This window comes from Centropristis striata, chromosome 6 (assembly GCF_030273125.1).
Source record: "Centropristis striata isolate RG_2023a ecotype Rhode Island chromosome 6, C.striata_1.0, whole genome shotgun sequence".
Classification (NCBI taxonomy): Eukaryota; Metazoa; Chordata; class Actinopteri; order Perciformes; family Serranidae; genus Centropristis; species Centropristis striata.
The window spans coordinates 27,634,238-27,655,627 of record NC_081522.1 but is presented as its reverse complement, the minus strand read 5'-3'; the positions used below and the strand labels follow the sequence as shown (position 1 = coordinate 27,655,627).

The following is a 21,390-nucleotide window of genomic DNA, read 5'->3' as shown; positions in this document are numbered from 1 at the left end:
CTAAAATAGTTTGTGGCATATATACATAGAAACGCTATCCTCTGACCATATATGTTTGTTTTAATGTAAGTAATTCGACCATCCTCACTTTCATAGCTTCCAATTATTGTTAAGGATAGGTTACGTCTCAATACCACCAGGGCACCACGGCTCTTGGAGTTGAAAGTAGCTGCAGCTGAAGTATAGTAATAGCGGTTCGACAAGCGTTGTTTATCAGAGTGTTTAAGATGTGACTCTTGAATGAAGGCCACGTCTATCTTGTGTCTTTTAAGCCAATCAAGACACATCGAGCGCTTAATTGGGGCATTTAAACCATTTATATTCCAGCTAGCTATATGTAACATAGACATTATTGCGGATAAGGCTGTGCAAAGTTTTGTGTTCCTGTATATGAGTTATAGTCAGAAATGTGGAGATCCAAATATTCAACCCGATGTCGCCAAAAAAAAGGAAGAAAAAAGGAAAAATACGAACATGCATCTAACACTATAACATATAACAAGGTGGCAGTAGCCACAAACAAAACACCCACTATATGGGCACCTGAACTGAGAAAGCTGGCTATCATACCATCACGAAAGCCCGCCCCTCCTACCCCCTTACAATATTCTGTATAACCAGTCAGATGTCATAAAAAGAAAAACAGCTGATATTGGTCATATACAAATTGAGAATTAACCATCAAAGTTAAGAGTATCAAGAATATCAAACTCTACTGCAAAACTGTAATAATTTCTATAACGCCTGTTGGAACTTAAATCACTAAAATAAGCATTATAATAAACCAACAAAGAACAGTATCCCTCATTTTAGCAGGAAACATAGTCACAGTAACTTCAAGTATGCACTAATGTGTGTAATTATAGCTGCATGGGAAATTACTTTGCTTCAGTGTTATTTAAGAATACCAGTACATTAGATTCATTCGTCAGTCCGCCGACCGGGTTTGAGCGCCGAGGAAGTCTTCAGCCTCTGCCTGGGCCTCAAAGAGGTGCACTTCTGATCCGCGGGACAGCTTTAGTTTGGCCGGGTAAATCAGGAACGGAATGAAACCGAGTTTCCTCGCTGTCTCCATCGCTTGAGAAAATGAGCGGCGCCGTTTAATGGTGTAGTTACTGTAGTCCGCTGCAAAGCGGATCTCTTTGCCGCCGACCTCAATCCGAGAGCCTCTGGCTGCCTTCAGGATGCGGTCCCGGTCTGTGTAACGTAGCATCTTGCAGATCAGGGTGCGGGATCCAGTGTTGCGCTCTGGTCCTATACGATGAGCCCGCATCACCTCCATCTTCCTACCGGTGAGAGCTGGGAACCATGATGTGAGCGAGGATGAAACAAATTCCGCCGCGTCGCCGCTTTCAGCTTTTTCTGGCAGGTTGATAATGCGAACATTATCCCTGCGGGATCTGTCCTCTAGCTCCGCCAAGTTTGCTTCAAGTTTGCAACATTTAGTTTGGAGAGACTGCTCGGATTTAGCCAGCTGTGTGGAGAGCCCATTGTGGTCTGCTTTCAGCTTCTTTATTTCATTTGAGTTCCTCGTTACCTCTGTTTTTATGTTGTCCAGCTGTTGTTCAAATTTCGCAAACTGTTTCTCAATAAAGGATTGCTGGTCTTTCATTGCGGAAGTTAGCATGGAGGATACAGCTAGCTTAAATGTCTCAAGCTTTTCATCGTCGTCTTTCAGAGGGTCAAATCCAGTTTTGCTTCTCAAACCTTCAGCCATCGTATACACGGGAGTTACGGAAGCTCCGGGCAAGGAGTTGTTAAGTTAACGATGCGAGAGAGATGGGTAATATGTAATAGTTAGAAGGGGGAGGACAAGAGCAATCGCGCTACGCAGCCATCTTGTCTGCAGGTCACGTGCGTCCACCTCACTGTTTGTTTTTTTGTTTTTTTTACTTTAATATATATATATATATATATATTATATCCATAATAAATCTGTACGGTGGAAAAAACAGATCACGAAAAGGAAAAAAAGGAAAAAGGAAAAAAAACTTCTAGAGCGATCTTTCTCTTAATTTATTATAAATGTAGAAATATGTTTGTGGTGTTTTTGTTGTTCAGAGTCACAATAAAACAGATTTTAATTCGCATGGTGAATCATATACATAAAATATAAAACTTGTGGTGACACACTTTAGTTTAATCTGTGATCTGTCTTCACTCCGGTATCAAACTACAGCGATGTTGATGTATAACATCAGTCCGATCAGCTGCTGCGTCTATTCAACGAGTCAGGGGGCGGGGCCACCGCTAAAAGACTTCCGCATAGGATTCTCTCGTGTATCCTCGCTTGTGCCTCCTCCGACATGCCTCCTCTATCCTCTATCCTCCGATCACAAATAAGAGCTTTGGGACGGTCTTAAAGATGGCGCCCGCGAAAGAACTTCCGGTTCAAGCGAGGATAGAGGATAGAGGAGGCGAACATTAAGAGCTTTGGCATGCACCCCTAGTCCTCCTAGGTTAGTCCTCCTTTGTTCTCACTTCCCCTCTACATCCTGTTTCCAAAGTGTCAAACTAGCCCATCATGTCACCCTCAGCTCGCTGTTCACAAAAACTTTCCACCCTCATCTTCGTCAAATAAACCCATATTTTCACAACTCATGTATTGAACCTACCACTCCCCTCCCCTCCTCTGTAGCTTATCAATGCCCCCCAGCAGGGATGAACGTTACAGGCACGGATCTCCTTCCAGTCCTTACACTGTAAAAAAGGATCTGATCAATTAGTCATAATAACTTATTTCTACAATTTACTTCCACTTAACATAATTAATTATTCATTTTTAACTCAACTTTATGAGTTATCATCATTAAAACTCAGGTTTTCAAGTCACTTCAGTTAGATGTAAATTTCAATGTGTCAGCTTAACTTAGCACAGTGAGTTACAATATTTATACCGGATCTCTTTCAAACATTTGAAACGGTGTGCCGGCAATAGTACTGCGCAGTGCAAATAGTCCAGGAAATTTGGTCGTAAAACTAAGGGGCAGAGCTTACGGGGGGGCTGGGAGGGCGGTACTCCCAGAGGGAAGGGGAGCCCTTCCCTCGCCCCGGGCACCATACCGGACCAGTTAGAAAGGGGAGGCAATCCTCTCCCCCGGCCTGGGCCCAGGGGGAAACATATAATCAACCAATCAGAAGGGCTCATTAAAATACCCTAATCACCCGAGTCAAGATGAGATTATTTACCATCTCAACGTGTGGAAGCTGCCATAATCATTGAAATAAATGAAGCCCCATTTTATTCCAATATGGAAACAGCACCTCCCGCAGGTGGCTTTGAGTAAATTAATGTTAACAACTACCGGATGTGTAGGATGTGTGGGCTTGTATAGGTTGTGCCCAGTCAGGATGAGTCATGGTTGGGAAAAAAACTTTACAAGGACTGACTTTAGTCATGTAGTTAAGTGTTAAACATTTGATAAAATCTTGTGCTGCATCATGACTGGCTTCATTTTCACTCTCACAGTTAACATTACTACATGCAAATTTACAAGTGGAAGGCCGATATTGGCGCCAAATGTATTCTGGGTAAAAACATCATCAACCGCCCACTTGTCAACAGAGTACAAGCTAGATGGATCATTTACGACTAAGCTAAACATGAGTGGCAGTTCATATAAACATAAAAGTGGAGCGACAAAGCGCAAAGAAAAGGAAAAAAGAGAGCAAGGAAATGTTAAATTAAAAAAACTGGACACATATTTTGTTCGTCCTCCTGGAGATGAACCTGACGTTGTTAGTGATTCAGGTCCGCCAATACTGACAGCCCAGTCAGGGAGCCAGATTTACAGGTAGCAATTCTAACAATCACTATACAATGTTAGTTTTTGTTTTGTTTTATTCATTGTAAAGCGTCCTTGGGTTTGTGAAAGGCGCTATATAAATCACACCTATTATTATTATTATTATTATTATTATTATTATTATTATTAATAGACTGTTGATATGGTTGTTGGTATTGTAGTAGCCCAGCCGCCTAGCTATCCCCTTCTTTCTCTCTCGGCTGTATAGCGGTGATGTTAGGGACTCAGCAGTTGCTAGCTGCTCCAGGGTAGAGCCAGACCTGGTAGAGCAGCCCCCCTCCTCACCCACGCTGGACACTGGAAATGAAAGCAGCAGGTCTCCTCCTCACGCTACAGGTGACACGCAGACAGCGGATGATGAAAACCCTCCCCCTCCTCTGGAGGGTTTGCCGACTGATCCGGCCAATTTTCCAGAAAACATCCAGGACGCCAACATTAAAAGATATATCCTTAAGATGGGCCCATGCAGACCCAGAGGTTCATTTCCCACCGATAACGACAATCGGTGTTTTTTGGAAAGTTATTACACCTCTACCACTAAAGTTGGGATGAAACTTCCCCGCAGCTGGATGTGCTATTCCCCCAAATTAGACTGCTGTTACTGTGAGCCTTGCTGGCTTTTTGCAAACCGAAATGCCCCATATTACAACAATGCATGGGTAAACGGAATAAAAGATTGGAAACATCTTTCCACCAAAATTGAGAAGCATGAATCCACACAAATACATCTTGGTGCATGCATCGTCTATGAGCAGTGGAAACTCAATGGCACAATAGACGCCGAAATGGAGAGGAATGTGCGTAACGCAGCCTTGTTTTGGAGACAGGTCGTGGAGCGCATTGTAAATGTAACTCTTACTCTGGCTTCATGCAACCTGGCATTCAGGGGGCACAGGGAGGTTATAGGTAAGGGAAATGCTGGCAACTTTTTGTCAATAATCGGATTATTAGCTCGCTACGACCCTGTTTTGAAAGAGCTAATCAACCGACCAGAAGGGTCAGTGAAATACCTAAGTCACCTGATTCAAGAGGAGATTATTTTCATATTATGTTAAGGTGTGAAAGCTGACATAGTTAATGAAATAAACAAAGCCCCGTTTATTCTATTACAGTTTTTCACAACCGCTATGACCCGTTTGTCAGAACCTTAAAAACTTTTTCAAAACTGTTAACGCACATCACACTTGATACACTCAATTCCCCAAACAGTTAATTTCATGGTCAAAATCACCCAGTGTAACTAAACACAGACACACACTTCCAAAATACAATAATACACTACAGTTTTTCACAACCGCTATGACCCGTTTGTCAGAACCTTAAAAACTTTTTCAAAACTGTTAACTCACATCACACCTGATACACACAATCCCCCAAACAGTTAATTTCATGGTCAAAATCACCCAGTGTAACTAAACACAGACACACACTTCCAAAATACAATACAGTTTTTCACAACCGCTATGACCCGTTGTTCAATACTTTTACCGCTTTTTCAAAACTCTTCACACATTTACCACAACATCAGCCTGTGTGGGCGATACAATTAACACAATTCTTCTTCTTTTGACACAAAATACACACATTTTACACATTTAAAATTAGTTTTAACTCCTTTTACACACAAGCTCAATCAAGACCAAAACAGTAGACGTTAACTGGTGAATTTTCAATTGCTTTCACACAGTTTGTCAAAACAGAAAACCTCATGTTCAAAACTAATGAATTGAAGATTACATTAATCACAGCTTCTGCTCCTTTTTCTTTTTGTCTATTTGGCAATACAGTAATGAATGACAGCTGATTTTTTTTTACCTCTTTACTCTACTGTAAGTCATTTTAATTTGCAATACAGTAAAGTGTTTACTGCAAATCCTGTCATTCACTATCTTCTTCTTTCATACGTAAACATTCTGCAAAGCTGCTCTGACACGGCTCGTTCACTTTCTGTACTGAGTGTTGTACAAAAAAGGACCAAAATTCATGGCCAACAAATGAAAAATGAAGAACATCATCACAAACATTGTCTCTATGGAGGCTATTTTGTCTATTTTTGAATCATTTTCATGTCTTTTCATGTCTTTGTAAGTCATTTTGTGTCTTTTTTAGTCATTCAGTCCAACATAAAATGTGATTTTGAATCTTTTTTTACTTTCAAAACACTATCATGCTCAATAAAGAATTTTACAGTAAATGTTGCAAATGTGAACAAAGGTCGCAAATACAACATATACGTAAGAGGGTTCCATCCAGTTCTATCATTTGATACTAAATCTATTTGAGCTTGTCTCCAGATTTACTTGGTATATCATCATCAAACTGAAACTGGCCTCATGGAGTTTACAGCCAGAACTTTAGAGGTAAATTTACAGTAGGGCTCCACGCTGCTTTGTTTTCTAGTCTGGATGATGAAGATGTCATGCTTTGGAGCTTTTGGAGACTCCAGAGGGTTAATTTACATGTATGATCAATACAATAATCTGTTGATTGTAAAAGAAAAAGGAAAAAAAGTAGATAAGAAACATGCAAAGTGATTCGGTTTTGTGTTCTTCCATCAGTTGTCAGTGTTTTTTATGACACGGTGCTGTGACTGACTAAATGTTTCTGTTGGAAGACAACATGTGTCAGTGTTTTGGTAGATTTGGTCAACTGTGTTAGTGTATTATTGTATTTTGGAAGTGTGTGTCTGTGTTTAGTTACACTGGGTGATTTTGACCATGAAATTAACTGTTTGGGGGATTGAGTGTATCAAGTGTGATGTGCGTTAACAGTTTTGAAAAAGTTTTTAAGGTTCTGACAAACGGGTCATAGCGGTTGTGAAAAACTGTAATACACTAACACAGTTCACCAAATCTACCAATCAGTCACAGCACCGTGTCATAAAAAACACTGACAACTGATGGAAGAACACAAACCGAATCACTTTGCATGTTTCTTATCTACTTTTTTTCCTTTTTCTTTTACAATCAATAGATTATTGTATTGATCATACATGTAAATTAACCCTCTGGAGTCTCCAAAAGCTCCAAAGCATGACTTCTTCATCATCCAGACTAGAAAACAAAGCAGCGTGGAGCCCTACTGTAAATTTACCTCTAAAGTTCTGGCTGTAAACTCCATGAGGCCAGTTTCAGTTTGATGATGATATACCAAGTAAATCTGGAGACAAGCTCAAATATGTTTAGTATAAAATGATAGAACTGGATGGAACCCTCTTACGTATATGTTGTATTTGCGACCTTTGTTCACATTTGCAACATTTACTGTAAAATTCTTTATTGAGCATGATAGTGTTTTGAAAGTAAAAAAAGATTCAAAATCACATTTTATGTTGGACTGAATGACTAAAAAAGACACAAAATGACTTACAAAGACATGAAGAGACATGAAAATGATTCAAAAATGGACAAAATAGCCTCCATAGAGACAATGTTTGTGATGATGTTCTTCATTTTTCATTTGTTGGCCATGAATTTTGGTCCTTTTTTGTACAACACTCAGTACAGAAAGTGAACGAGCCGTGTCAGAGCAGCTTTGCAGAATGTTTGTTATGTTTAGAAGATAGTGAATGACAGGATTTGCAGTAAACACTTTACTGTATTGCAAATTAAAATGACTTACAGTAGAGTAAAGAGGTAAAAAAAAATCAGCTGTCATTCATTACTGTATTGCCAAATAGACAAAAAGAAAAAGGAGCAGAAGCTGTGATTAATGTAATCTTCAATTCATTAGTTTTGAACATGAGGTTTTCTGTTTTGACAAACTGTGTGAAAGCAATTGAAAATTCACCAGTTAACATCTACTGTTTTGGTCTTGATTGAGCTTGTGTGTAAAAGGAGTTAAAACTAATTTTAAATGTGTAAAATGTGTGTGTTTTGTGTCAAAAGAAGAAGAATTGTGTTAATTGTATCGCCCACACAGGCTGATGTTGTTCAATACTTTTACCGCTTTTTCAAAACTCTTCACCCAGTTACCACAACGGGTCATAGCGGTTGTGAAAAACTGTAACACAGTTGACCAAATCTACCAAAACACTGACACACGTTGTCTTCCAACAGAAACATTTAGTCAATCACAGCACCGTGTCATAAAAAACACTGACAACTGATGGAATAACACAAACTCAATCACTTTGCATGTGTCAAATCGACTTTTTTCCTTTTTCTTTTACAATCAACAGATTATTGTATTGATCATACATGTAAATTAACCCTCTGGAGTCACCAAAAGCTCCAAAGCATGACTTCTTCATCATCCAGACTAGAAAACAAAGCAGCGTGGAGCCCTACTGTAAATTTACCTCTAAAGTTCTGACTGTAAACTCCATGAGGCCAGTTTCAGTTTGATGATGATATACCAAGTAAATCTGGAGACAAGCTCAAATAGATTTAGTGTAAAATGATAGAACTGGATGGAACCCTCTTACGTATATGTTGTATTTGCGACCTTTGTTCACATTTGCAACATTTACTGTAAAATTCTTTATTGAGCATTATAGTGTTTTGAAAGTAAAAAAAGATTCAAAATCACATTTTATGTTGGACTGAATGACTAAAAAAGACACAAAATGACTTACAAAGACATGAAAAGACATGAAAATGATTCAAAAATGGACAAAATAACCTCCATTGAGACAATATTTGTGATGATGTTCTTCATTTTTCATTTGTTGGCCACGAATTTTGGCCCTTTTTTGTACAACACTCAGTACAGAAAGTGAACGAGCCATGTCAGAGCAGCTTTGCAGAATGTTTATGAAAGAAGAAGATAGTGAGTGACAGGATTTGCAGTAAACACTTTACTGTATTGCAAATGAAAATGACTTACAGTAAAGTAAAAAGGGAAAAAAATCAGCTGTCATTCATTACTGTATTGCCAAATAGACAAAAAGAAAAAGGAGCAGAAGCTGATCAATGTAATCTTCAATTCATTTGTTTTGAACATGAGGTTTTCTGTTTTGACAAACCGTGTGAAAGCAATTGAAAATTCACCAATTAACATCTACTGTTTTGGTCTTGATTGAGCTTGTGTGTAAAAGGAGTTAAAACTAATTTTAAATGTGTAAAATGTGTGTATTTTGTGTCAAAAGAAGAAGAATTGTGTTAATTGTATCGTCCACACAGGCTGATGTTGTGGTAACTGTGTGAAGAGTTTTGAAAAAGCGTTAAAAGTATTGAACAACGGGTCATAGCGGTTGTAAAAAACTGTATCATGGACACAACGCAAGATGTGTCAAAGATAGACCAGCTGAGCCAGGTTTACCGCTGCGTAACTGTTGTCAAGAATGACATGGATATTGCAACAGATATACTGATCAATGAAGTGTTTTGGGTTTTGAAGCGACTGTGGGCTCATCAGCGTCAGAGCTTGAAAACAAAATCCTGGGCTCTATAGAGAAGAACGGAATACATTTGTCAAAATGCCGTGGACAGGGCTATGATGGGGCCGCGAATATGAGTGGTGTGTATTCAGGCGTACAGGCAAGAATAACAGAGAAGGAGCCCCTTGCCCGTTATGTTCATTGTGCTGCTCATAATCTCAACCTAGCTCTCAATGACTCTGTTAAAAACGTCCCTGGAGTGAAGCAGTTCTATGACACTGTAGAGATGCTCTACAACTTTTTTGGTCACAGTATCAAACGATGGGCGCTCCTCAGTGAGTTAATGACGCCAGAGAGCAGAAATGTCACATTAAAACGCCTCTGTCCCACTCGCTGGTTTTCTCGACATGATGCGCTTTTTCCGTTACGGCACAGATATGGAGACATTATAAGAGCCCTCGACAAAATATCCCTGACCAGTGACAAAAAAGATGAGCGTGGTGAAGCAAGTGTGCTCAAGAATGCCATAAGCAAGTTTTCTTTCATATTTTTGGTCAACATGCAAACCAAGATTCTGGAATGTATAAACGCTGCCTCACAGTTATTGCAAGCTAAGTACCCTGACATCTACTCTACTGCAAAACGCCATCAGTGTTTTGATGGAGTATAGGGAACAATTTGATGAGGTCAAGTCTGCCACTCTTGCTCTAGCTACGAAATGGGGAAGTCAAACGCAGTTTGAAACAATCAGGGCCAGAAAAGTTAAGCGTCACTTTGATGAACTTTCTGAAGACAGTCGCCTCTCTGACGCAGAGAGCGCCTTTCGGGTGAACGTTTTTAATGCCTGTCTTGATATCATCATCCAGCAACTGTCCCAAAGATTCACCAGCTTAAATTGAACTGTGAACATATTTGAGGCAATTCACCCCAACACACTGCTCCAAGCACGAGATGAGGAGTTACACCAAGCTGCCCGGCGGCTTAGTGAGCACTACAGTCGGGACATCGCCCCAAGCTTCCCTGGCCAGCTGCTCTCTTTTAGAACCTCTTTCAGGGACCAAATACCAAAGCAAAAGTCTGTTGTGGATCTGGCAAAAATTGCCATTGTCAACCACCCAGCAGTAACTTCTGCATTCAGTGAGGTTTGCACCGCCCTCCTTTATTTTTGACTCTTCCCGTCACTGTTGCAACCTCTGAGCGCTCATTCTCCAAGTTAAAACGGAGGAGCACGATGGGACAGGAGAGACTGAGTGGACTTGCCATGTTGTCCATAGAGAACGACAGAGCAAAGAAAATGGACATACAGCGCATCGTGGACGAGTTCGCGGAGCACAAGGCTCATTATATGCCCTTCAAATAGTGGCGAGTATAGGCCTATACTGTACATAGTTAATTTAAGTTTGTATGTGAACATGTGGGCCACTGTGCCAATTTTCAAACTGTTCACCATTACAGTCAGTAAGACTGCCAATTTTACTAAACTTTATAGCTAATAATAATAATTATATATAGTAGATGGATGTTGTGAATTTTTCACTGTCAGTGTTAAAGTTTGACTAGTGTATTAAAACCTGTGACAGCCAACTGGCTAACAAAAATATCATAAACTCACTGTTGAGTATCTTTTTAAAACAGATTTTAAAGTTTGATTGTATGTCCTTCTCTGCTTTGCACATGTAGTACGAGTCTAGAGCTGCTTTGAAAGAACTCTAATAATTAAAGAATTATATTTGTGTTATAATTAATTGAAATAGTTAAAGTGGGTGTCAGAATGATGTGGTCTCTATCCGTGGTGCTGAACTGCTTTGAATTTGTGTTGTTTTATTATTAGGGGCCAGGTAGCTTAATGTTTTTGTCGTTCTCTCGGTTTGTTATACTTCATGTCCGTTTGAGTAACATAACCGTGTGTCAAAAATGTGGTCATGCTTGTAAGCCCCGCTGTTGTGAGCATGAGCATGTTGTAAAGCGATGTTATTGTTGTAACTGCTGCCACCAATGTAACCGAGTGTATGGACGCCTATACAGACTATAGAATAAGAACACGGAGGCTCCGCTGTTGAACAGGACGTGCGCTCCCTTATTACTATTCTTCACTTCTCGTTTTTTCGTCAATTGCAGCACACAAAAACATACAATTCCGCTCCACCCCTCCAAAATAAACCCCCCACATATACACTGTAAATGCTAAACCGGAAGAAACATAAATTGACTCTAAGCTGTCTGCCCAAAAAATAAGTTACATTATCATGAGCTTTATTGGGTTTAAAGGGCCTGGTCATGTGCCCCGCCCCCGGCCCGGCACTGATTTGTTCCGCTGCTGGTAAAACTAATGAAGAATTGAGAAGACTGTCATAAGATTATTGTAACATTACAACAACCGCCTTTGCTGCTATTTCCCATGAAAAGAAGAGGAGAAAGATCGGTATTAGTGGATAGTGGATTTCGGTTCACTAAAGATACCCGGCGGAAGGATTTTACGACGTTACTTGGCGTCTTTTTTCGGTTGAGGACGTAAGGAGCAGGTGAAACAAGTTGAGTTATACATTTATTAAACTTTTAAAATGCCTACTTTGTAAATTAATTGGAAAGATATAAATTGCTCTTACTTTAACATTTCTGAATGAGATAGTTTACTGCAGCTTGTTAATGAAAATGTGGAGGTGTTAACGCTACAGTATTATAAATACTTTTTACTTTTATTAAGAAGAAATATAAGCAGTTAGCTAATTCCCCTCCAAGCACATTTATGGCGGGTGGTGAACGTTTTGTGTAGTATTGTGTTTGTAGCTGCGTTAGCACCTTCAATTAGCTCTGTTAATGTCAGGAATTAGCCGTAGCCCGTGAAATGCACGCGCGGCGTCGTGACAGGAATTAGCTCGGCCTGTACAATGTCTGTGTGTGCGTGTGTGTGTGTGAGAGAGAGAGAGGCACGTTGTGACCTATGGTTGTGACAGGAATTAGCCGTGGCCCAGGCGATGCATGCGTCGCGTCAGAAATTAGCCGTGGCCCAGGTGATGTGTGTGTGTGTGTGTGCGCGCGCGCATGCGTGTGCCGTCACTTCAGAAATTAGCCGTAGCCCCGGTGATGTGTCTGTGATTGTGTGTGTGAGAGAGTGTGTGTTGCTAGCAAGCTCCTCCAGAGAAACCGAGAGGATGTTAAACATAAACTAAACCGCCTGGAGTTTTTTTTTTAAGGGACGTAATCCACACAGACATGTATTTCATAATCAGCTCGAGCTAAAACTGATTTTAAAAACATTTTTTGTCTGATATATTTGATTTTTGACTGATATATATATATATTCTTTTTTTTATTTATTTATTTTTTTATTTTTTATTTCAACAAATCTGAAACACATTCTACTTTTACAATATAAAGTTTATAATGTTTAATCTGAAATGTGTAAATTCAATTAAATGTTGGCTGCCTGCAGTCTAGTCAAGGAAAAGTTTGGTTGAATCCTGTTTTGTGATTGAAAATGACTGAATAGTTTGTATAACAAATATTTATACTTAAAATTCTTTTGTTTTTCTCTCTATCTTTTCAGGTGACTGGTCAACAATGCTGCTTCGAGTCATCATATCAGAGCATGAAATCAGACGTCTTTCAATTGAAGACATTCCCACAAGTGTTGAAGAGCTGTACCAGCTGTTGCGAACAAACCATGGCCTGAGAGGTGGATTCATTTTGCAGTTTGAAGATCCTGATTTCAACAATCAGTTGTGCAATCTGACAGACATCAAAGACCTTCCTGTGGAGCGAGCAACATTAAAAGTATTGTTCCCAGCTGATGACGTCTCAGATTCTACATTGGACACAAGCAGCTTGCCATCTGTTAGTGGGGATTCTGTTGAATGGCCTGACCCCTTCCCAATACCACAGTTCTCGCATGATGTGGAGCTCCAGCTGCAAGAAGCAAATTGTCGGTATGCTAAGGATGGATCTGCGATGGTGATTCCTAAAGGTATAAAGACTGATATCCTTGACACACTTGCAGACAGTATGTCGAAGATTAGTGCTTATCCTCAGAGGGATCACTATGAGAGTGTAGCCAAGGCACTTGTGGAGAAGCATCCCAGTCTGAAGGAGCCAGGGTCTGAAAAGGAATGGTACTCCTGGTTTCATAGCCTGAAATTTAAGCTTGGCAACTATCGTCAAAAGTTAAGTGCAGCAGGATGCCCCGAGGTGGTAATAAACAAAAGAAAAGGAGGAAAAGCAAAGGGAAGACATGTAAAGAAGTCAAAGAAGGGTGAGGTCAACTACTGCCCAGATCCACCTGAAGGACAGAGTCCTGAAACCATTGAGGAAAAGTGTAAACTGTTGGAGGTTGAAATGCTGAAAAAGGACCCTGATCACAAGCTGGTAGAAGATTTGATGGTTGCAACATTTTCTCAGCGCAGAAAAGAGATTATTGGAGATCAGCCATTCATCACAGACGTCATTTCCAGATGGCCAGCTCTGTTCCATGAGAGACAGGTAGTCAGTCACAATTCCTCATCATAAAACATTCCACAAAGGGACAGAAAGCGTGTTGTCAGATACTGTACTGTGTCCTATTCAGAAATATGTTTGACTGATATTTTTTATCTGTCTGTGTCTCTCCTCAGATCAGGGCAGAATTCAAGAGAATTGTCACCACAGACCTTCTGGAATCTTTTCTCGATGGGCTTGATGGGCTGGTCCCAAGACTGCTGGAGGTATACAAAGCAGCAACTAAGTCTGGAAAGAAGCAGTCACTCAAAGACATTTTGAACTGCCTTGAGAAAGATGTAAGTGGAGCTGATGAGTATACAATTAGGCACCATTTATTATGTTTGCTAGAATATTTTCATCTTGCTGCATGTTCCTTTGTCTTGTAGGACACAAATGAGAGGAGAAGGACAGCTGCTTTGCTTGGACTGCCACACTACATATCAGGCGAAGATCCATCAGACGTCATCAGGATGTGTGATGTAAGACCATAACTATCTGTAATGCAATTATTTTAATTCTTTGTTGATGCTTTTTTAATAATCTCGCTACATTATTGGAAGTTGCATCATATGTCAGGTTTGGTTGTTTTTGATTTTTCTTTCTTGTTGAATCTCACTTTCTTCAGGAGAACAATTTATACATTCTAACACATTAAAAATAAAATTTTTGATACCTCTGCCATTACGAGATTGAGAGAGGGGCCATTTAAAGGGTTGAACTCTTCAGAATGAATTAATATTTGGTGTTCTGTTGGTGGTGTTTGATATGATCAGGACTGATGTTGGTTCAGTACTTGACTCACAGTTATTTCTGCTTTTTAAGGCTCATGTTGAGACTCTGGATGAAGCCATGAAGGGGATGTGCCTTGGCCTCCTGATTGGCTATGAAGGTCCTCAACAGGATGCCTTTCCACCTGAGGTCTTCAATGTGGCAGTTGTGGTCGAGGAGAGCATTGTGCTTCACAACATTAAAGACGTGCCAAGCAGCTTTGCCATGCTTATGGGCATCATCTACTGTGTGAATCTTGAGTATCCAGAAGCCATGAAGTATTCCTTTGAGTTTCTTCAGAGAGTGGTGATGAAGATCAAACCGGACCAAGCCTCTGCCCGGGTACACGGATTAAGAAACAGAATCCTGAGGTACAAACTGTAACTTGTCTACTTTTCCTACTTTATGTTCTCATATGGAAACAGTCCTGTCAAGAATGTTGCTGATTGTTCTATATACACTGTATTGTGCATTGATGTTTTGTACTGATGGTCTCAACGGTTCAATACAGACTTTCGGTGTTGTTTTTAAGGTGAATATGCAAACTTCCTAGACTGGACAAAACTGCTTCAAATGTATCTGTTGAATGGACACTGGAGTCTCATGTGTTTCCTCCTTTTTTTTAGCATTTGGGTTGCAGAATCAGAATTTAACTGCTCTTTCTTTTTTTTTAAACACATAAGAACTTCAACTTAAGTAAAAAAGCACAGTCTAAGGATTTTGACTGTTCTCTGCTTTTTATTTATGACATTCTATATGTGAATGAATGTCAAATGCACTTTTTTTGCAAACAAAAAAAATCAGCACAGGACTTAAACTGTTCCACTTCACTGTTCTTTTGAATGTTAAATATGCTGTTGAAAATGTGTGTCTGTCATCTACTCAAAGGAGATGGAGGCTGTAAGTTGACAATTGTTCAAATAAATATTTTTTGAACAAATGAGTTCTAAGTTTAAGTGTGATCTTTAAGGAAACTGGTGAACCTGCCATTATTAGTTGAGGTAAGATTTAAAGTTAAAAACATTAGTCTACTTAATTTGAAAACTTAAGTTGATTTGCTGCCTTAAAAACATGAGTAGAAATGACTTTAAAATGTAAGTGGTATGAATGTAGTTTGTTATCTTGACTTGAAAATGTGACTTTCTTTGACAAGAGAATGCAAGTTTTCTTCATTAGGCAATGTAATATAGTTAGTTGTTCTAACTCAGAGTATCAAGTTTACAACAAATGGTCATTAATTAAACTAGTCAATAACTTAACTTTGTGAGTTGATATTGTATGGAATTGTAAGTTCCTTTGACAAGAGAAAGTAAGTTTTCTTGAATGTATAATTTAATATAGTTAGTTGTTTAAACTCAGAGTATCAAGTTTAAATAATAAATTATCATTAATTAAACTACTTGTCTTACTTTACTTTATGAGTTGAAATCAAACTTGTCTTTGTTGGGTTTACTCATGTTTTTAAGGCAGCAACTCAACTTAAGTTTTTAAGTTAAACCACCCTAATAATTTTTACAGGGTACAGCTGCCCATCTGAGCGCCATTAGCTCTTTTCTTCACCGAAATGAAACTTTCCTGGATCCCCCCTCCGCATGGCTTGTACAGTCCGTCCAGCTGGTCCACGGCTGCATCCTGCAACCTGTTGGAACAGACAAACAGTAGCATCTCAATCCTCATGTAGCAGCTTTCACGGTAATTAGAGCAGAGCAGATTATCCCCACTAACCCGGCTGCTCCTCGACTGCTGCATCTCTTCCCTGTTGACCCCGTCTCCTTCTCTTTCCCCCTCCTGCACCCCCACCTCGACCTCCCCTCTCCTCCTTCGTTTTCGTCCGGCACTTCCTGATCTTGCACTTCTTCCTCTGGATGGTCTCAGGACAAGCGCTGCCCCCGAACTGCGGCTCCAGTTTGATCATACGGGTCAGAATGGTGTGTCCTTTACCGCAGGACTTGTTGCACTCGGACCACTCAGAGACCATGCAGTCCACAGCTGGAGGGGAGAACAGATGGAGGAGAGAAAAAGGGAATGCAAAAAAAAAGGGCCAGTTGAGAAGAGGCAGATCATTAAATGTGATGATTGATAAAGTCACATTTACCAGTCTGGGTGCACATTTTGCTCACTCACGCAACATAACTAAATTAATCTTTTTTGTGCAGGGCAAGGCAAGTTCATTTATATAGCACCTTTCAACAACAAGGCCATTCAAAGTGCTTTACACAAAACATTGAAAGCATTTAAAATTACATATTAAATTACATTCAAATAGAAAAATCTAAGACTGAAAACGAGCAGATAAAATATTTAGGGAAAAAAATATAAAAGTATATTCAAATACGAAATTTTAAAATTGAAAGCGAGCTGATAAAATATATTTTTTAAATATCAAATATCAAAGGAATAGAAGTTACAGTGCACTAAAGTTAGTGGCAAACAGAAAAATGTTCAGTCTTGATTTAAAAGAGCTGAGAGTTGCAGCAGCCTCTCTCCATGTTTAGTTCTGACTCTGGGAACACGGAGCAGAGCTGTCCCTGATTATCTGAGAGTTCTGGATTGTTCGTAGCTAAGCAGAAGATCAGAAATGTATTTCGGCCCTAAACCATTCAGTGCTTTGTAGACCAACAATAATATTTTGAAATCAATTCTTTGATAGATAGGAAGCCAGTGTAAGGACCTCAGAACTGGAGTAATATGATCTACTTTTTTGGTCTTGGTCAGGGCAAGAGCCTGAAACTTTTACGCCTACAGTGGACATGCTTTTAACCTGGAACTGCAGCAGGTTATGTCCATTGTCATTTCCAATAAAGTTTATCTAAAGTCCAATCAAATTTTGAAGCAACATTTTAAAATGCAGCATTAAAGAAAATGCAAATTAAGGACCTTTCCATCAACTGATTTAGAGCAAATACACAAAGCTGCATAAATGTACTTTTGTCAGCAGATGGCAGTGTAATGCATTGCTGTAATCTGCTAATCTGTCAGTAAACAGTAGAAGAAGAAGAGATTGCGCAAGAGAGAAACAAAAGAAAAGATGCTAATCGGACAACTTTGGCCATCCACTAGAAGAAATATGTCTTCAGGAATTAGATTCAGTTGGGCAACTTATAATTGTTCTTTCATGTCAGAGCAGAAAAAGCTGATCAGTCATGTGAGTTAAATGTTCACTATGTCAGAAAAATAGAAAAATAGCTTCCATTTCATTAAGCGCATTAACTATTTTTCGAAAAAGACCTAGAGACCTCAACTGAAGCAAATGATGCCTAATTTCTTGAGATGGGAATCCATTTTTTTTTATACTTTTGACTTTATATACCATATACAATGTATTAATCCTGCCAATGTTTGGTATCTTTTTCTTCTCGCACAACGTAATTAAATCAGCTGACAATATTTCTTTAAACTGACTTTGACATACTGAATCAGCATGTTTTGGAGCTGAACTCCAGGCCTTTCATTGCTAAATAGTACAACAAACAGCTGATAGCTTGACAGTTGTTGTCAGTATTTGTGTGACAACAATAGCCAAGGGAACAAATCATGAGAGCCATTGAATATGACCAGGAAAATATATTTTTTTAGTTTATTCCGTCACGACACGTATATAGCACAAATGGTCAATGTTAACGAAAGTCTAAATTAATCTGTGCATCCCTCTCATTATACTCTGATTTGCGGGATCACTATGAACGCCCTAAGGCGAACAGCTGGCATAGATCTTTCCAAGAAATAGCAGGGATGAAAGGGGTTCATGCTTTCTGTCGCTTGTGACTACTCGCTCCTTCGCCGGCTTTTAGAAATGGCGCTTCTTGTTGTGGCGTCGAGTACTACATCACATCCTGCTTAGCATTCTATCCAATCAGCAACCAGGCTTTTTTCAGTGGAAAAAAATGTCTCTGCTCTGCGACAGGGCCAAAAAGAGTCCGGTCAAAAGACCGCTCAGGACGGCTCATATTCAAATTAGGGGCATTTCGGCGAGTGAGACCCACCTCATTACGGGTATTGGACTGTCATGGAAACACCCCTATTCTCTTTGTAATTTACTGTTCTCTGTTGACGTACTTTGTAAGCTGCTGTTTTTAAAAGGTGCTGTATAAATAAAGTCATTATTATTATTATTATTATTATTATTATTATTATTATTATTATTAATATAATAAAATAGCAATTTAGATAGACATAGAATTGCACTTCACTTACTACACCTGTAGATGTGAACATAACTAATATATGAGGCACAACTCATTAGAGAGTATGTTGATTTGGATACATCATGAAAGACAATTTATTATAGTAGAAAACTTGAAAAAACTTGATTTGCTTCATAAGCTAATTTAAATTTCCTGACAGAATCAAACACATAGTCACAAACTCACACAGCAATACATTTCAAAAAAGACTCACAGCATTCATCGTTGACGACACACTTCTCCGTCTCCCCAGTTTGGAGCTGGCAGAGCGAGCCGTCCTCGGGATACTGTTTGACATATCGCTCTCTGGACCTTATCCCCATCCCGCAGGACACACTGCAGGCTGACCAGCTGATCCACTCAGACATCATGCACGTTGATGTCTCTGTCCACCAGGAAAAAGGAGCAACAGATGCTATAAGAAGAACATCCTGACAGTTTATATATTTATGTGTTTTATTTGTCTTTGCTCCCCCCTGCTAAATGTCTAGCAAAGAAAAGTCCAGTGGTGGAAAAAGTATTCAGAGCCCCTACTGAAGTAAAAGTACTAATACCACACTGTGAAATGACTAGAGTAAAAGTCCTGCATTCAAAACTTACTTCAGTAACAGAACAAAGTATCTGCACCAAAAATATATTTATGTAAGAAGCATTTTATTGTCCAGGTAGGCCTAATTTTAGATATTTAATATACTTCCATGTGGTTTGATGAATAATTTAATTTGAATTGATGATAATGGAGCTGCATGTTGCAACAGCCAGCCAATGGAGCCTACCTATAAGCGATCTCAAATAACTGTAATTGGATGCTCTGAAAAAACAATGGCCAACCTTACGTAACTTTTTTACTTCTACTCCGTTACATTTTTAAGAAAATATTTTACTTTTTACTCCACTACATTTAGGTGACAGCTTTAGTTACTTTATAGGTCGAGATTTAACATAAAAGATGACAAATTTAAAGTGACTAGCCTCAGTATAGTATGTAAATTAAATGAGCTCTGTCTTTACAAAATTAAAACACTTCTTACATAAAACCATCAATATAACTAAAGTCACTAGAAAATTTCCCCAGGGGAAATTCTGAAAGGGCCTACTGCCAGTGTGTACACTATGATGATATTCTTCAGAGATTTCAAACTATGCCCTTTAACCTCAAAATGTGTGTGTGTGTGTGTGTGTGTGTGTGTGTGTGTGTGTGTGTGTGTGTGTAATTAAAATCACATAAAGTTACCTGTGTGTGTGTGTGTGTGTGTGTGTGTGTGTGTGATTGCTTTGATCTGATTGCCTTTGATCTTTGATGTGATTACAGTTACAGATACACACATACACATGCGCGTAAATGCGCACACTCCTCACACATGCATACACATGCTTCAAAAACACACGCACACACACACACGCACACACACACACACACACAGACACACACACACACACACACAGGTTACTTTATGCGATTTTCGCTACACACACACACACACACACACACACACACACACAAATACACTTACTCTCTCACACACACACACACACACACACGATGCCTGCCTGAACTAGCTCGCAGGCATCGCTCCATTTCAGTCAGACAACTCACGTGATGCAAAATGTGTTTATTGGACAATAAACATAGATTAGATTTGGCGTCTAGGCTCCGACTTATCACTCCTCAGCAGTTACATGAGGTATTGAGGAGTGATGCAATAAATCCCCCAAAAACCAAAAGATTCAGAGCCTAGCGCTGATGTTCTATGTGAGGACCCGGCACCGCCGCCGTGAGGCCATTCCTCAAGAGCACATCGGCTGCAAGAGGAATATGCTATCTAGTGCAACTGCTATGTGTGACCTGGCACCGCGCCGTGAGGCCATTCCTCAAGAGCACAGCGGCTGCAAGAGGAGTATGCTAACTAGTGCAACTGCTATGTGTGACCTGGCACCGCGCCGTGAGGCCATTCCTCAAGAGCACAGCGGCTGCAAGAGGAATATGCTAACTAGTGCAACTGCTATGTGTGACCTGGCACCGCGCCGTGAGGCCATTCCTCAAGAGCACTGCGGCTGCAAGAGGAATAAGCTATCTATTGGGACTGCTATGTGTTGGCCCGGCACCAGCCACCATGAGGCCATCCCAAAGAGCACAGCGGCTGCAAGGGGAATATGCTATCTAGTGCAACTGCTATGTGTGGCCTGGCACCAGCCGCCATGAGGCCATTCCCAAAGAGCACAGCGGCTGCAAGGGGAATATGCTATCTAGTGCAACTGCTATGTGTGGCCTGGCAACCGCCGCCGTTAGGCCATTCCCCAAGCACTCAGCGGCTACGAGGGGAATATGCTACCTACTGGAATCATTAGGCCATCTGGCAAAATATTAATGGTGAAAGCAGAGTCCTGAAATTCAAAACAGCACATGCACAAACTATGAGATCAATGATCCAGCAAACCACCTGATGCGGTAATGAAATTAGGCGGGGATTAGCTGCAAATATCTATTCTTTGAATATGACCAGGTTGCAGGAAGTCAAGAGCTTTTGAGCATGCAGGCTCTCATTCTTGTTAAACCTGAAATGTCGTTAGTACACTGAGGATCAACATCTGCCCATGATTTTTAATGTGGAGATGGGCAGATGATGCTGCAGATGTAGCTGCCATTCTTAAAGAATGAGGAATGTATCGTTCTGGAGGTATGCCACAGTTCAGGCATAGACTGTGCAGCTTCGAAGAGAACCAGGATCTTGTCGGAGGTTTGGTCCACCAGTGATGAACAGAGGTGCTGAAGGATCCGTCGAGAAGTGAAGACTCAGGTATTCATCATGGAAGAAAAGGACAGAAGGTAAAATTAGTT

The 21,390-nt window shown here is 39.9% G+C and overlaps 1 protein-coding gene and 1 pseudogene across 1 annotated transcript in view; one reads left to right on the top strand and one right to left on the bottom strand.

Moving 5' to 3' along the window:
- LOC131973083 (uncharacterized) overlaps nt 1-15,299 on the top strand; it is a 68,400-nt gene extending 53,101 nt beyond the window's left edge. Inside the window, exons 2-5 of the mRNA XM_059334931.1 lie at nt 12,674-13,602; nt 13,734-13,895; nt 13,986-14,078; nt 14,422-15,299. Coding sequence (XP_059190914.1) covers nt 12,688-13,602; nt 13,734-13,895; nt 13,986-14,078; nt 14,422-14,751 — 1,500 coding nt within the window. The 5' untranslated portion in view covers nt 12,674-12,687 and the 3' untranslated portion in view covers nt 14,752-15,299. The remainder of the gene's footprint in view (nt 1-12,673; nt 13,603-13,733; nt 13,896-13,985; nt 14,079-14,421) is intronic.
- Nucleotides 15,300-15,879: 580 nt separating this feature from the next.
- On the bottom strand, nt 15,880-18,919 carry LOC131973082 (spondin-1-like; annotated as a pseudogene).
- Nucleotides 18,920-21,390: the final 2,471 nt, after the last annotated feature.